The sequence below is a fragment of the Ruditapes philippinarum genome, unplaced genomic scaffold (assembly GCF_026571515.1).
Source record: "Ruditapes philippinarum isolate M1 unplaced genomic scaffold, ASM2657151v2 ctg6266_1_1_1_1, whole genome shotgun sequence".
Taxonomy (NCBI): domain Eukaryota; kingdom Metazoa; phylum Mollusca; class Bivalvia; order Venerida; family Veneridae; genus Ruditapes; species Ruditapes philippinarum.
The window spans coordinates 49690-67299 of NW_026859274.1; the positions used below are offsets into that span (position 1 = coordinate 49690).

Consider the following 17610-nt stretch of genomic DNA (forward strand, 5'->3'; position numbering starts at 1 on the left):
ATATTTTTTCATGGGGAGGGCCGGTCGCTAATGTTGTAAGAACTTGGGTCCAACCCTTTTGCTATTTGTTGTTTCGAAATCAGTTTGTTTCTCTGCATATTTAAATGTATATATTACCAATAAAATATGATTAAACTTGTTTTAATCTTAGTAAAAAGTATCAACAAAATCTCAAATCTGTTTTTCAATAAATTTTATTGGACATCTGACATGCTGTAAATTGGTACAATATCTAAAATATAATTCTCACATCCTAAAATACACAAAAACTTACATAAAAGTGTTTGTGTTGTATAACCTAATACTGATACATTGAAGCGGAAATGACGTCATTTATTGGGAAAAAAGATCGTCTGCTTCTTTATCACAAGGTAAGAATACCGGAAATGTTCAACTTTGTACATGTAATACTAATATTAAAAATGTTTTGCTAAACGCATAAAAATTATTTAATGGAAGCATTAAAAAACTAATTTAAGAGCTAGTATGACGTCATTTTTTGAGAATGTCGTCTGCTGTCGTGTGAGACAAATCTGAGACCAATTGTGCCTATTCGTTGTAAAAAAATAAAATAAAAATCTCTGCTTAAAATACTTCAAGATAAAATTATTTGAAGTCATTAATGAAGCCATTCTTAAAAGCACTATATTACAAAAACCTTAAAAACTCTATATTACAAAAGATATCCGAACAATAAAGTTTAAAGAACTGTTAATACCATTTACAACTTTCAAAGGAGGCGAGTTTTTTCGAACATTTTATTACATTATGGCTGCGTAGCAATGTCCTACTTGATTTTTTTTTATCTGAATGCGGCAGATTTGTTGTTGATTGGCATATTGCGGACACTTTCCTGCGCGAGATACTCTTTCACTTTCGGTAACTCCTGGAATCTTCCGAGGAATGCTTTAAGTTTCGGGTATGCGTCTAGTGAATCAGATTTCATACGGGTATGTTGTTCCAAAAGCTCGTACATTGGGAAGTCAACCACAGTTATCTGTTTACAAAAATAAAACAATTAAAAACAACAATGTCAGTACAAAACATACTTTTTAAGACGGAAAATTAGCACGGATCCTGAGTCTCTAGTCTGAATAATAACTTCCGTTTTCATTGTGAAAAATTTATGCATTACAGCTTGCCGAAATGTTGTAACCCTCTCTCGCAAAACACCTTGACCCGCAACTAAGAATGTTCATAATTTGTCCTTATTCATGCATAAAATAGGTATGATAATTAGCTATTTGTAAATGCATACTCTTAGAGTGACCTTATGTTCTCATCGTGGTTTCAATTAATTAAATGATATTCAAATGCTAGCACATGTCTGTTGCTATATGTGCCAATATCCATTGACCTATTTTGAACTTAAAACTTTAATGGATGGCAATATCAAAATACAAAGAAATCGAGTTAGCCAAGGTATACAGCCTTGTCAGACTACCGGTTCACGTATGTGTCGGCTGGCTTAGCTCTATACTGTTGGTGAAATCTAATCAATTTCAAGGGTTAGAAAAAGTTAACATTTGTCAGTGGTTTTCCATGCGGGCCATTTGGCGTAAAGTATCTTATCAACGATAAACAACTTGTCACGTGACTGTTTTAAATTACCCTATCACCGGTAAATCACTTGTCACGTGACTGTATAAAATTACCTTATCACCGGTAAACCACTTGTTGTCTCCAAGCTTCTTTTCGAAAAGTGCCAGAGAAGTTTGAACATTTTTGAAATACTCGTCTTTTAAGCTTGCCTGAAATGTATATGTATAAAATATTAATTCATATAAAAAGCACAACACTAAGAATCTGAATCAAATATATGTATTGTCTTTGGCTATTCCATCGATCTTTGGCTATTACATCGAGGTGTATTTTTTTAACGATATGTATTTCATGACCTGTTGTGGCTGTCTCTTTTTTGTTGTATATTAATTGTGGTGAATGTATATTTTCGTTCCCTGTGTCTCACTGTATAATTAAGACAATGGTTAATTGAAAATAATAAAATCACAATTTAAATAAATTTTATTTATGCAGACAAAGTTGGAATATATACATGTATTTAAGAACATAATTATAATACAATTACAGATGCATTTCATGTACCAATATCATAAGTAGTACCTTATTGTAGCATTTATATAAAAGTATTAACATGCCCTTAATACAAATACAACAAATATTAAAGAAACATTTAAAACATAATATGAAATCTCTAAATTGTTTTTGGGGAATTAGGTTTAATATGAAATAAATAATGTCTTGGGGAATTAGAATTGTTTTGAACCAAAGGATTAAATCAATGAGCTTTTTAAATTCTTAATTATCAAAAGTGTTTAGCTTAAAACAATAATACATGTATTTACATAACTTTCAAAGTTATAAAAGTACATAATAAAATAACAGTTAAATAACCTTTTCTTAGCTAAATTAAACATTTACAACAATATTACATAAAACAGTATTTACAGACATTATGCTGAGAAACCAATAAAAACTTAATACAAAAATAGTAGTAAATATAAAAGACACATACCTGTATAATTAAGACAATGGTTAATTGAAAATAATAAAATCACAATTTAAATAACTTTTATTTATGCAGTCAAAGTTGGAATATGACTGCATAGGTTGTGTCTTTTCTAATATACAGGTTGGTCCTGCCAATATTTGGTCCTGAAGGGATGAGATTTTTATCAAAAAGTATACTTCCAAAGTTTGAAATCTCAGCATTACAAAAACACAGTTGAAATAAATAAGTCAAAATATCATAGGTGTACAAATATATAAAAAATAAAATTGCAAAATGAAATATAAAATATACATAATTAAAACAACTTATGTAATGTTATGTAATATAAAACATGGGGTGAAATTATTGCTTCATAACATATCTATGGAAGAAAAAACGTTCTCCTTTTTATGAAAGATTAAAATTTGTCTAAAAATTACTTACGTAATCTTTATTATAACATAATCTGACCACCCCATTTCTCAGATCCATAGCTTGATCTAAAAGCATGTCAACAGTTGCTTTTTCTTTAGCTGTGGATCCATCTGTAAAAGAAATACCGGTATGACTAAAATATACGTAACGGTGTTTTTTTGGCGCAATGGAGTGCAAAATTAACATTTACCAATATTGCAAGAATTTTAGGGGACATCTTCAGTTTGATTGAGAAATAGTAAATGGCAAATGTGCACATATTTTGTAATTGTTAAAAATCATAAAAAAACCAACAATATTTTGATAGCTTGTATTCAGATGGAATCAAATGAAAGTTGAAATAAAATTCAAAGAGAAGGGCATCTAGGACGGGTTACACACTACATGTTCATTAAGTTATTTTACCATTTCTATTATCAATGGCCATTTTGTTATGATACGTCATTTATAATTAAACTTTAACCTGTCTTTCCATTTTTCATAACCATAATGTGACAAGGATCGATGTTAAAAGCACCTTTTGTCTTAGATTTTGTTTTCTTCTGTAGAAAGGGCTTACATTTGTTTTATAAAGTTTTTAAAGGATTAAGAGCACATCAGATCCTTATCACCATACGAAAATATTTGTGATGAAGGGGAACAGAACGTAAACAAACATATATTTTGACTTACATACAAAATACTATAATAAGTGTACTAATAGTCAAAGTAGAGAGACGAAAATACAACTAGTCTATATGGGCAATGGGTAACTGTAACATGGCATCAACAACATGTTATCATTTTAATGCCTAAATGGGCCTTTAAAGGATCAGTTATATACGTATTTGATGTTAAGTTTGTTTGTCACTATGTCTTTTTATAGAATAAATTTATAACCAACATTCTCACCTAAATTATGTTTTCTGGCGATATGCTTCAGAATGGCGTTACTCTGAGTTATTTTTACATCACCGTCAATATAATATGGTAGCTGAAATACAAAAATAAAATCCGGATACAATTAATCATGGTTTTCAACTTATTTTAAATTTCTTACATCTTATAAATTCTATAAAGCAGGCCCAACATCCTAGTATGTACTAAAAATATATGTCCCAACATTTTGACAAAATCTAACTCAACCAGATAAGTGGTAAATTGTACATTCTTCTTTCAAATAAATGATTTTCTCGTTAAATAAAGGCGATGGCGACATGACCAAGTGGTTGACGCGTCGGTTTAGAAATATAATGAACGCTAGACATGCGGGTTCAAACCCTTTAGAATCAGAGGTATGCCGTTGCTCTGTCTGAGCAAGAAACTTTACACTCGTTGCTCAGTACTTGTTAGTCGTCAAGTGTTTCTATAGTCTTGAGTTACCTATATAACGAACTAAAATAAATTATGTATAAAAACTAATAAGGCGTATACTGAATTACATGCACTTACATTTGGAAAGTCCAGCAGTTCCCCAAATTTAGGTTTTACACTAGTCCATGCCTCTCTGCTCAATCCTGGTGCTGTAACGACCAGAAAAGGTTTCGAATACATGTATATATATGATAACACAAAACTCTGATGCAGTTTTTGCTACGATACCAAAATTTTGTGTTTATATTCAACTTAAATAATTAAAAACAAAATCAATAATTTTGGCAAAAAATCCAGACAATAACCGGACAACAAAACGTAAATTAAATGCAAAACCACAAAATCAACAGATCTATTCCTAGTTTTTTTACTGAGATTTATTTATCTCCTCTTACCCATATTTAAAAGTAACAGTCTTTTATTACAGTGAAACCTCTATAGTGTGACTCAGTGTAGATCAATAACCTCTCAAAGGGACACTACTGGTGGTGTTTTGACATGACGGGACTGGAAATAGTTTTCTGAGGTTTGTGAGCCAATTGATGATGGCCTGACCCAATAACTTGACCATTCCGACCCCATGGTTTTCGAAAATAATCATTTTTATTGTACAAAATTACCCAAAATGAAAAGCAATGCACCCCTTTTTACTAAAATCGGACATGAAATGCAGTTACTATCGATTTTCAATTCATTTTATGTATATTTTTTATTATTATATCATCTCTATAGTTTTAAGATTTTTGGCCTTCTGACCTCATTGAAGCTCCTTAAGGGTAAAATATACAAAAATGTTTCTACATCGCCATTTTAAAATATTACATATTGTAGTTCAAATGAAATAATATTTACGGTCTCCTTGTTCGTATACAGTGTCTGTAAACTCTTCTCCTGCATATGTAAGGAGCAATCTGATTGGCTGGGCAAGCTGAAGATAAAAAGACATAGAGCATTATTATATTTGTAAGTACTCTAATGATTTAATTGCAAACACTTTTGATATAAAACATTTCATAAACATTATTTTACACCGCTTTTTCAAAAGTGAGAAAAAAAACAAAGACTCTTGAAAACAATACAAATAATCTTTAAAATGGTCGCGAGTGTCTCAGTGATACACATTTTATTGCATGAACTTGCAGGAAAAGAAACTGTGCTCATCAATGAAATAAACTATTTTTCACTGTAATTTAAATTTACTACTTAAATATGAGCGTCATTATGTTAATTGGGGACTTATCTATGCAAAACTTATCTGCACATGTCACTCCAACGTTTAAGCTTGGATACATAGTTCAAGTAATAATTTCTGAATTGTTTCGAAATGTTTTTTAATTTGCCCAAACTTTACGCATTCTTGATAAGCGACATCGATTTTGTAATTTGTACGCAAGTTATATACATACATGTACATGATAGACGCTACTGAAGACGGAAGTAAACTTTAGACTACCTAAAATCGAGAAAATGACCCAAACTATGTTGATAAAATAAAGCACATGGCTTAATGACCATTATTTTTCTTCAATGGAAACATGCCCAATCGAATATAATATATCCGAAACTTATCAGTGACTTTGTTTGCTTTTAAGTTGATTTAAGCGAATGACAATGATAAAATATGCATGATTGTACAGGTACATTTTCTCAATGAATAAAGAAGGCAACTATTTTGTACTTTTGAAAAATGGCCTCTTACTGTATTACCGCCTCAATATGTGAAGCCAAATACCACTGGTTAATTCTAAACAATTGTAATAAAAATAATGAATTTTGCAGACTTTCACGGATAAAAAGATAAAGGAGGTTTTACTAATTTAATGTTTAGTTTGGGTTATATGTCGCACCGACACAGAAGAGGTCATATGGCGACGTGTTTCAGCTTTAAATTTACTGGTGGAGGATGACCTCAGGTGCCCGTCCGTACATTATTTCAGACATGAACTGACACCTGAGTAGAACCACCGATGTTCCCTAAACTAGCTGGATAGCTTCCTCACATGAAAGAAAATTTAATGTTTAGTGTTTAAATTTGTTTCTATTTCTTATTCAACGTTTAGCTGTCCACAAAACCAACCATTATAAAAACTGACTGGTCAATTGTTTGACCGATAGCCGTTTTCAAATACTATAGCGACCATCAAATCAATCAATCAATCAATCAATGTAAAAGGCATCTGAAACTATCTGAACTAAAAAAGGAAAACATAATTGCTGACTGACACGCCAAAGTTCATGCTGCCTAGCAACAAGGACGAAATAAATTAATCAAGGCAGCTTTAAAAACTTGTCATCATCACTGAATAAGAAGACCTTGTTTTTAAGGCCCAGTTGAGAACTGAAGTGTAAACATTTCAGCGAAACCTAGTAGACAAGAATGCAATTTTACGCATATAATTTTGGATCCCTAACTTAAAGGTATATACCCCGCCCCATCTTCTCTGCCTAAAAAAGTTTCTCCATAATCTTCGGAAGGACCCGAAAATTTAACGAGACCACATATAGTGTAAAATTATATACATTTTAAAGAATCTGTCCCAAAGTAGGTTTTAACATAACAATAATCTAACATCATGGGTATGTCCTTCATAAAATTGAGCCGCGTCACGACAAAACCAACATAATGGGTTTGCGACCAGCATGGATCCAGACCAGCCTGCGCATCCGCGCAGTCTGATCAGGATCCATGCTATTCGCTTACCAACCCTATTACAAGTAGAGCAACTGATAGCGAACAGCATGGATCCTGATCAGAGCTGCGCGGATGCGCAGGCTGGTCTGGATCCATGCTGGTCGCAAACCCATTATGTTGGTTTTGTCGTGACGCGGCTCAAATGTTAAATTTAGTTTCAAGTGGTTTATGGTATGATTACAGGTCAAGATAACAGATTTGAGGTGAATAAACATAGTAATATAGGTATGTTATTCAAACTTGTTCTGTAAATTTATCCGAGTATGACGACTTGAGCTTAGGCCTAATCAGCAACTAAATTTTTGTTTAAATTTTGTAGTTGAAATTATATTTTGTACAATGAAATTCTTTCACAATCTGTAACAAAGTCTTGTCATTAAATAATATCCTGCTAAATCAGCGTCTCATTTTCACACTGTGCAAAGATTCAGAACAAAATTTCAGCACTAATTACGTAATCTAGTTTTTAAGTCCCTTAGAGGGAGTCATGAGGCCGCCCTCCCCATCACCGCCTTGAATTGAATTTAGTAGTGTGTGAAACCGGGCCCCTCTGAGATTGAAAACTAATGAAAACTAGAAAAACTAAAAGCCAAACACCCCACCCCATCTGGAACATGCATTACTTACCCCTTGTTTGTTTATTTCATTTTACGCCTTTTTCAACAGTATTTCAGTCATATAGGCGGGTAGTTTCCTAACCATCGTTCCTGGAGAGTTACACCAGTACTAGACTACCTTCCTCCGCGCTTAACTACCAAAGCATCTCCCGGGGATCGAACCCACGCCAGAGAGGTAACAGGATTAGAAGTCATCGACTCTAACCCCTCGACCACGGAGGCGGTTACCCCTTGTTTAAATTTTATGAAATTCATTAATGCTGACATTTACTAGATCTAAATTAAACCTTTATACATTAAAATGGAACATTTTTTTTAACTTATTCTTTTAACTTTTGCTATATAGATTCTAATCATTAAAGATGATATGAACTGTATATAAACTAGCGCGGATCCGGAATAATTTGCCACAGGGGTTACTGAATTTCGATGTATTACAAATTTCATAGTCGTTTGGCATTTTAAAAGTTTTTCAAAAGTAGTCGTAATTTAGTGATTTTCACCGTAGAAAAAGAAATCATGTAATACATCTACAATATTATATTTTAATCTCGAGAGGGGTCATGAATGCCCCCCCCCACCCCCCGCTCCAACCCCAGTCCCTTGATACTATATATATATAGGCCCTTCGTATCAATATATCAACAACAGATATCTTAAAAAGTACGTAGGCCCTTCGTATCAATATATCAACAACAGATATCTTAAAAAGTACGTAGGCCCTTCGTATCAATATATCAACAACAGATATCTTAAAAAGTACGTAGGCCCTTCGTATCAATATATCAACAACAGATATCTTAAAAAGTACGTAGGCCCTTCGTATCAATATATCAACAACAGATATCTTAAAAAGTACGTAGGCCCTTCGTATCAAATATATCAACAACAGATATCTTAAAAAGTACGTAGGCCCTTCGTATCAATATATCAACAACAGATATCTTAAAAAGTACGTAGGCCCTTCGTATCAATATATCAACAACAGATATCTTAAAAAGTACGTAGGCCCTTCGTATCAATATATCAACAACAGATATCTTAAAAAGTACATATGTCCTCAATACAATACATGCATATATTAAGAACTAGAGCACTTAACAATCATATAATGTCTGTCATTGTTATAAATCAATACTAGAACTACATAAATTGACAGACGAGCAGAAAAATATCCCGATGTGCAATATAATACTTTCATTTAATTAATCTGTTACAATAAAGAATGCTAAAATGCTATTATTGACCTAATTTAAACATGTTCGGTAAAATGCGGTAAAATTGCGTAATTTCACTTAACCACGTTTACATTTGGTTTATAATCAATAACTATTACATAATATCGTGTTATATAACCAGTATCATGCCGATTTTATTATGTTCGAATTTAATATAAGAATTTTACGTACCCCACGAATTTTCCAGTATCCTAACTCAGGCATGGTTGTTGAACGACTGCGTACACACGTAAAGAAGAACAGATTATGCACTCGAACTGCAGATATGGAAGGTCACGGAGACTTAAAAGTATGGTGTACTGTGCGGGTCGTTGTACAGCGAATTGTAAAAGTATGGTGTCTATAGCGGGCGTTTATTAAATAATGGAGAAAGATGAGAACGAAATACCAGTCTTACAGAATTCTTCTCCTTTGAAGAACTATATGGTTTGTGTTAAATAAATTGATAGTTAGAATATACCAAACGAGGAATTATCGTTAAAATTTATTGACCGGATTATATGGTAAATCGAAATAAAGCCACGTGACGTCACATGAGGCTTTAACGTGAGATTTAACAGACGGCTATCATCAACTAATACGTATTGTGCATTAAACATTTATCATGTACTTAGCATATTATATAAGAAGTAATTACAAATACCCTGTACCCAATATAAAGTAAATGCACATAACAGCCTTAACGAAACCCGTGACACTAAGGGGTGGGGTGGGGGTGGGGGGGGGGTAGGTAATACTGAATCCTTAGATCATCCATATTTAAAAAATTATAAAATACATGAACATTGATTTCTATTTGTTCGATTACTTTATTGTATATTGTTAAAAATCGTTTCTTACGATTCATTCCATCAGCAATTATACATGACATACACTATGTTTATGTTATATGCCATTGTATTGAATAATATAGTTTTTTCGTTTCATTATCTACCGGGGAGGGCCGACCGCTAATGTTGTAAGAACTTGGGCCCAACCCGTTTGCTTTTGCTTTTTAAAATACATATGAAATTTGTATCTGTATTGTATATACATGTATATAGCAATAAAATATGATTAAACTAACTAATACGTATATATAGACGGCATACCGTTAGAAGTTGATTATATTCAGACACAGATACGTTCGTCTGATACTAAAACAGTTACACAAGCTTAATGTAGCTTGGACGGGAGCTTGAAATTTTATCTTTATGTTTGTGTTTTCTAACGAAAGTTCAGATGCATATTTTATAAAGGACATAATTATGCAACCCTTTTTCACATGGCTGTATTGTGCCTATTTTACTGCTCCGGGACGGCGGACATTTTCCCCATAAAACTTCGAAGAGCGTCTTGCAATATTTAATTGTATTGTACAGAACTTAGCAAAATGCTAAACATTAAGCAATCACCAGTATGAAATATTGTCAAACTCGTTTTCAACACACCAGATTGATCTGCGAATATAATAGTGAATTTGGTGAGCTATTACCCCCGTCTTGGTGGCCGACGAGGAATGGCTCTATATACAGTCGATGTCCGGATTTTTATTTCTTAAATACCAGACATAGGAAACTTGAATCAAAGTATAAATACATTTGAAGTAACAAACAGTTTGTTTAAAAAAATACTTCTTCTTTGGTTGCTAGAATCCAGAAATTAAAACAAAAGAATAACAAAAGTTAAAGGAGACAAAAGAAAATAAGTATTTTCAAAAGATAAACAAGAGCACCGCTAGCCGGAGCATTTTGTGCCCGAAAGTTTTTTTAGTAAGGATGAAGCATTTGTAAGACATGAGAATTAAATAAAGTATTACCTCCTTCAAAAAGCACTCCTCCGTTTTCAGTTTTAAGGTAACAGTGATCTTGACCATTGACATTGTGACCCCAAAATCAATAGGGGTCTTCTACCCTATATTGACAATCATCCTATGAAGTTTGAACACTGTGGGCCAACTGGAACTTAATTTATGCATCAGAAATAACAATTTTCAATGTAAAGATCAATGTGACCCTGACGTTTGACCTTATGACCCTAAAATAAATAGGGGTTATGTATTGGTCTTGGCTGTTCATCCTATAAAATTTTGGAGCTGTAGGTTGATTAATACTCAAGTTATTGAGCGGAAACAGTTTTCAGTTTTAATGTAATAGTGACCTTGACCTTTTACTTTGTGACCCCAAAATCAATAGGGGTCTTCCACCGAATATGGATAATCATCCTATGAAGTTGAAATTGTGGGCCAAATGGAATTTAAGTTATCCCGGGAAACTTTTTTTAGTTTTGGTAATTTTAGTCCCAAAATTTGCAAAGGGAAAGGACGACGCCGGGGGGGTAATAACTAAAATGAGTTTTTTTCGGGGTTTATTAAAAACATCTGTATTTAAAGTGGTGAAAACTTTTTCTATATTTATGGGAAAAGGGATTTTATTGTCCCCCTTTTTATTTCTAAAATTAGAAAATCAATCATGCAATCTGTTTAATTAAAAAAAAAATCTATAGATATCTATTTTTTTTCTAACAACAACAAGACCAATTGCATGTATACATTTTTACTTTCATGGTGATGAAAAGATGATAGGTATAATGATGTAAATTCTAATCTAATGATAAGATTCGGAGTTACTTGGATATTACCAATACCTTTAATAAAGCCTGATTATAATAAATTTAGTGTTCTTACAGATTATAAAGCACACACAATAAGATCAATAAAATGTACAAAAGGAGAGGTAGATCGAATAGATAAAGAATACATGTATCATTGTTCATTGTCTATTTTAAATTATAGAAAAGTTCTATATTTCTGTTAAATAGTCGGAAATTGACGGACGCTGCCAAATATCTTGTTTGCAATCGTCAGTCCCCGTCATTTAAGTGGGACGAATCGTAAATAAAGTGGAGCGAATCGTTATGGGGCGAATCGTCAGGGGGCCGAATTGTCTTATTAATTTTTCTGGCGCATATCAATGCTAGGAATAAGAAGAAAACACAAAAAAGGTAAGAAATACCGATGTATGTGTGACTAATTAAAACAAAGCTGATAATGTTATAATTAACAGTAACAAAAAACAAGAGGGCCATGATGGCCCTGAGGTCGCTCACCTGTATATAGGCCCCTGGAGCGGGCCAGTTTAAACCCCAGGGCTTTTATTTGAACAAACTTGGAAGATACCCATTAGATGTTAAATTTTGACTACACATGTATAATGAAAAACAATGACCTTCCCCCCCCCCCCAAGCAGGGCCAATTTTAACCCAAGGGCTTTTATTTGAACAAACTTGGCAGACACCCATAAGAACATGTTTCATGCTAAACATCTAAGCTCTAGCTCATTGGGTTTTTTAAAAGAAGATTTAAGTTTTTACTATAGACATATAGTTAAAAACAATGACACCCCTGGGGCGGGGCCAGTTTTGACCCCTGGGCGTTTATTTGAACAAACTTTGTAGACACTTACTGCTTAATATCTAAACTGTAGCTATTTGGGTATTTTCAAAGAAGATTTTTAAGTTTTTGCTATACAAATATAAGGAAAATCAATGACCCCCTGGGGCGTGGCCAATTTTGACCCCAGGGCTTTTATTTGAACAAACTTTGTAGACACTCACTAGAAGATAATTCATGCTTAATATCTTAAATCTAGCTATTTTGTTTTTTCAAAGAAGATTTTTAAGTTTTTGCCATACACATATAAGGAAAATCAATGACCCCCAGGGCGGGGCCAATTTTGACCCCAGGGCTTTTATTTGAACAAACTTTGTAGACACTCACTAGAAGATAATTCATGCTTTATATCTAAACTCTAGCTATTTGGTTTTTTAAAAGAAGATTTTTTAAGTTTTTGCTATACACATATAAGGAAAATCAATGACCCCCAGGGCGGGGCCAATTTTGACCCCAGGGCTTTTAATTTGAACAAACTTGGTAGACACTCATTAGAAGATATATCGTGCTAAATATCTTAGCTCTAGCTCTTTTGGTTCTTTAAAAGAAGATTTTTTAAGTTTTTACTTTATGCATATAAGGAAAATCAATGACCCCCAGGGACGGGGCCAATTTTGACCCCAGGGCTTTTATTTGAACAAACTTGGTAGACATTCATTAGAAGATGTTTCATGCTAAATATGTTAGCTCTAGCTCTTTGGGTTCTTTAAAAGAAGATTTTTTAAGTTTTTACTATATGCATATAGGGAAAATCAATGACCCCCTGGGGCCGGGCCAATTTTGACGCCAGGGCTTTTATTTGAACAAACTTGGTAGACACTCACTAGAAGATGTTTCATGCCAAATATCTAAGCTCTAGCTCTTTGGGTTATTTAAAAGAAGATATTTAAAGTTTTTTCTTTTGGTTGCCATGGCAACCAAAATTCTGCATGGAATAAATTCTTTGAACAACTTTGTTAAGGCTTCACACAAGGAACATCCCTGTGAAGATTCATTATTATCTGCCTTATGGTTTCAGAGGAGATGTCGTTTTAAAAGTGTGAACGGACAACGGACGACGGACGACGGACGAAGAGTGATCCTAATAGCTCACCCCGAGCATATGCTCAGGTGAGATAATAATAAATACTGTACAGTTAAAATATTAATTAAAACTGTCTATCCACATAATAATCATGTCACTCCGGGCTTTTAATATACCCCAGGACAGGGACTTTGAAATATCAGCTGGCATAGAATTCCAGATCATGACAGTATATATGTGGAAAAAAATAACACATAAAAAATAACACTGAGTTTGGATTTATCTAAAAGTTAAAGAAAATCCATGTATATCGCGAGCCAGACTGGAGAAAGAATGTAACAAGGCGTTAATACTGCAAACAGTCAATTTTTTTCTTTTTTAAAAATCAGTAACTTGACACCAGTCCTTCCGTTACAAGGGTACCCCAGCCAGCATGACCATATCGGGCCGATATAGGATTAATATCGTATGTCGGCAAAATATTCCGACCTTTAGCCGACGTTGGGTCGCTGCAGTGCCAACATATTGAGTGTTTTGAAAAATTCTAAATGCAATGACATTGTGTACTTAATAATATGAATGAATTGTCCTGTGTATGATTTCAATTACTAGAACCACATTTAGTATTACATAAAATAATACATCGGGTCTGCGTCGGGCCTATACATGACCTATCAATGCAACCTTTCTTGCGTTTTCTATTGAACTGATCATCATGCAGCAAACAATTCTACATTTTTATATGAATTTCTAAAATTATTAAAATAATATGTGGCTTGTTCATTAAATTCAATATTTATGTTTTTTTGAGTACCTAAAATCACTCTTCCGTTATATTGTAAATGAACGGCTTGCAAATATTCACTGCAGTCTTACGGTATCAAATTTTAGTACTAGATTCTTCAAGAACATGTTCTCAGTAATGTGGGCATGTTCTCTCTTTGATTTATCCTCTGTTTCCTCCTGTACTATGATTTATTTTCTGATGAATGGGTTTTAAACGGGTAATAGTGTGTCAAGAATGTTAAAAGTATAATTTCAAATGTGATGATACCCTTTTGATATCAACAATATGAATAACAACAGAAGTATATTCACTGTCATTTGTGAAGAACCTGAAATAAAATAAAAATATAAACTTTTGAAGACTTGAACAAACACCAGTAACGAAAACGTTATGTCATTTTCATAAAAAAAGTACATGTCATTCAGGTGATCACAAAATATTATCAATCTTTCGAGGGAAAACAACAACAACAACAACAAAAAAACAAAAACAAAAAACAACAACAAAAAAAAAAAAACAAAAAAAAAACAGGAAACAGGAATTAAATATGTAAAGTTTCGCATGTGTAGAATAGGTAAAAGTTTAAATTGTCAATTTATAATTTTGTTAACCAAATAACTATGTTACTGGTATAATGGTAGCAAAAAACCGTCCAATCGCTGAATTTTCATGTCAACTATTATAGTAGTCAGTAACCAACAGTAAGTTGCTGAATTTCTTCCTATCCTTACAACATATTTGCCAAGAAACAGCGGTTAATCATCAGAAGTCTTTGCTACAAATATATTTATCCGTAAACAACTTTCTGTGATAATGATAATGGAACAGTGCCTTATAAAATATTTTATTAATAGTTCGCAAAATATGTGCAGTATAAAATACCTTTTTAAGTGTATAAAGCTATATATATATATTTATGGATCATTCCTGTAAAGTTAGGTCAAAATCTATCAAGTGGTTTGGAAAATGACGAAGGGCGAACACGTTTTATGCTTAGGTGAGCTAAAAATGCGCTAATAATCACAATGTAATATACTTTTTAAAAGATTTAACCATTAAAATTAATAAAGATTATGTTAAACAAAATGGTATAAATACTATTGAGATTCTGTGAAAATATAAGATAAAATATTTACCGCAGGTAAAACAACAGGCCCCAACTGGCTTGTATTTGACGTCACACTCCAGCACAGTATCACACGTGATATTGGAGCAACTTTCAGTGCCGTCGACCGTACATCTGCACACGTGACAAGGGTCATTGTTTGTGCGCTGACCTTAAAACACAAAAATATAACGATCATCTGATAAACAATCAAGTAGAAAATCCTGCTTTTCACTATTTAATGTTTTATTTAAGGGTAAGTGAAAGTAAGGGTAAGTGCGGACAGTTATATGTTAAAAAGAAAAGTTTTGGCCAACTTTCGGCTCATATTTGTATGAAAATCACTAGTAGCTCGTCCATTAACGATAAGTCTAATGACGGAGTAAGCCGAATGTTGCGATCCACAACAAAAAAAAAGAAAAAAGAAAAAAGACAAACAACAACAACAACCACAAAAAATCAAGAGTATCTGGTAAGCTTGCGATTGCCATTTATTCCATTATATTGCTTTATTCTACAAACAATAATTGAGCATTTCAAATGAAAAATATCCAAAGTAATTCACTATTGATTGGTGAGAGACAAGTATTACGAAATTTAGCTGCCTGTGCAGCAAAAAATACGAGCTTCAAGTTCAACTTTTATTCCCTTAGTAATCTTAATCAACGTCAATGAGTTACTAAAACTTACCGACGGTAAAACGTCTGTTGCCTATGTCACACGTTGTCCCTGGTGATTGTGTTGTTACATTGGCACACACTTTACAACACTGACCTGTGATATTCAACCAACCACCTTTACATAGGTGTGGAAGATAAAAACAGCTCTGTTTCCATGTCGTCACTACCCCATAGTTACATTCAGAACCGAAGCAGTTATTTAGATCTTTTGTTACGATCGATCCTAAAACGAAAAGAAACAAGCAATTATCATAGTATTCCAAGCAATCCATAAGTCCAAAAAAAGGAAACACGACTGCTTTAAGATAAAAAAAATTGACATAATTTGATTTTTTTTCTATTTATTATTATATATTTGGGTATTTGTCTCGGCGTGATGAAAGGTCGAAAACCAATCGCAACTTCTGGCCTTTTCCGTAAGTCTTCGGATAATCTTGAGATAGTCTTATAGATAATAGCCTGGTCGAAAACAAGACAAACTGTGACTATCGTTTTATCATATTTTTATCTTTATCGTGTTTGCACTTTGTCCCTCAACACGCAATGAATTGTTTCGTTTAGAACTCCGTGTGGGCGGGGCAAAGACACGAAACGAAAAGCACTTGAAAACACGCCAAACCAGGCTGGTCAAATGGCGATAAATACCACACTAAAATCAGTCGCCTTTCCGAACAGTTTCGAAAATGTAAAGATAATTTAAAAAGTGAGTTTTTGAAGTTTGCATTTTAATTTTAACTTAATAAAATTCCCTTTAAAAAAACCTGCTGCTCTTAAAAATTTTTACGAAAATTTCTGTAAAGTAGAGAAAATATTCCACGGGCTAATTTTGTCATTTGTGGTAATTTTACAATTAAGTAACATAGATAATTTTTCCCTAAAAAAAACAAAAACGGGGGATACGTCCGGTCGGTTTTTGTTTAATCAACCGTTTCAAATTCCGTATTTCCAACACCTTGCCGATTACCAAAAAAATCTAATCGGGAGTTTAAAACGGAAATTGCCGAGAAGTTCTTTGTTGACAAACTTGTTGGGATTAATCATAAAATATGGGAAATTCTATAATTTTATGCCATAGGTATATGAAAAATATAACCATCTTACCGGTGAATACCTTTCCATTTCCCAAACATCCGTCTGCTGGGATACTCGGTGTTGTTGTCGTTTGTGGTGGTGTTGTTGTCTGATTGTGACATACAGGACAACACTGACCGGCAACTTTTTCTGACTTTCCGGCACAATAAGGTGTATGGAAAGCACATTGATCATCCCATGCCACCGTTTGACCGTCTTGACAGAATAAACCGTAACATTTATTTGGGTCTGTTTCAATCTTCGCTCCTTTAAATAACAGCAAATACAGATTTCTGTTACAAATAGACACATTGACAGTTATTTCAATTTAAATATAACACATTAAGCACAGTGCTGGGCTTTAACTTTGTTCTGATGTGCCTATATTTTTTGTATCGTCTTTGCAATGAATGAACTATATATATGTTCCCGCAAGAGAGAAAAAAAATCCACATAATCTGTATAATTTGGATAGTGAACCCTCATATAGTCTAACTGAGACTTTAAATTAACATAGATCTAGGTTATTATATATAATACATAATGGTAACAAATACTTTCATATAGTTAACATGAAACTGGTTATTATCAGCGGTTAGAACATACAACCGTAAGATTTAAAATCATTAAAAACTGAATGACCATAAATCATACATCCGAAAATTT

At 33.2% G+C, this 17610-nt stretch overlaps 3 protein-coding genes across 3 annotated transcripts; all 3 read right to left on the reverse strand.

The window, feature by feature from the left end:
* Window positions 1-176: 176 nt before the first annotated feature.
* Window positions 177-9170, reverse strand: LOC132755942 (glutathione S-transferase Mu 4-like). Its single transcript, XM_060746884.1, has 7 exons — window positions 9019-9170; window positions 5153-5228; window positions 4379-4449; window positions 3839-3920; window positions 2957-3057; window positions 1656-1751; window positions 177-997 (listed from the first exon to the last, which is right to left on the reverse strand). The coding sequence occupies exons 1-7, from the start codon at window positions 9049-9051 to the stop codon at window positions 803-805; spliced, it is 654 nt and encodes a 217-aa protein (XP_060602867.1). The 5' UTR covers window positions 9052-9170; the 3' UTR covers window positions 177-802.
* A 2168-nt stretch (window positions 9171-11338) lies between these two features.
* LOC132755943 (von Willebrand factor C and EGF domain-containing protein-like) lies at window positions 11339-16160 on the reverse strand. Its single transcript, XM_060746885.1, has 3 exons — window positions 15884-16160; window positions 15225-15365; window positions 11339-14416 (listed from the first exon to the last, which is right to left on the reverse strand). Exons 1-3 carry the CDS (start codon window positions 16143-16145, stop codon window positions 14340-14342), a joined length of 480 nt encoding a protein of 159 aa, XP_060602868.1. The 5' UTR covers window positions 16146-16160; the 3' UTR covers window positions 11339-14339.
* A 746-nt stretch (window positions 16161-16906) lies between these two features.
* On the reverse strand, window positions 16907-17203 carry LOC132755939 (cysteine-rich motor neuron 1 protein-like; the record flags this gene model as incomplete). The annotated part of the gene is given in 1 exon segment (XM_060746880.1): window positions 16907-17203. A coding segment is annotated over 1 exon segment (297 nt), but the record flags the coding sequence as incomplete, so codon positions are not given.
* Window positions 17204-17610: the final 407 nt, after the last annotated feature.

Bases quoted from the DNA above. Each gene is read 5' to 3' on its own strand.
- LOC132755942 (XM_060746884.1), bottom strand. From the start codon at position 9,051: ATGCCTGAGTTAGGATACTGGAAAATTCGTGGG. The intron at 3,058-3,838 runs GTGAGAATGTTG...TTTCTTTTACAG, and splicing joins CGCCAGAAAACATAATTTAG to ATGGATCCACAGCTAAAGAA. The intron at 998-1,655 runs GTAATTTTATAC...TTTTGTAAACAG, and splicing joins AGTGGTTTACCGGTGATAAG to ATAACTGTGGTTGACTTCCC.
- LOC132755943 (XM_060746885.1), bottom strand. From the start codon at position 16,145: ATGGATTGCTTGGAATACTATGATAATTGCTTGTTTCTTTTCGTTTTA. The intron at 15,366-15,883 runs GTAAGTTTTAGT...TTGTGTTTTAAG, and splicing joins CAACAGACGTTTTACCGTCG to GTCAGCGCACAAACAATGAC. The intron at 14,417-15,224 runs GTAAATATTTTA...ATTTTATTTCAG, and splicing joins GGCCTGTTGTTTTACCTGCG to GTTCTTCACAAATGACAGTG.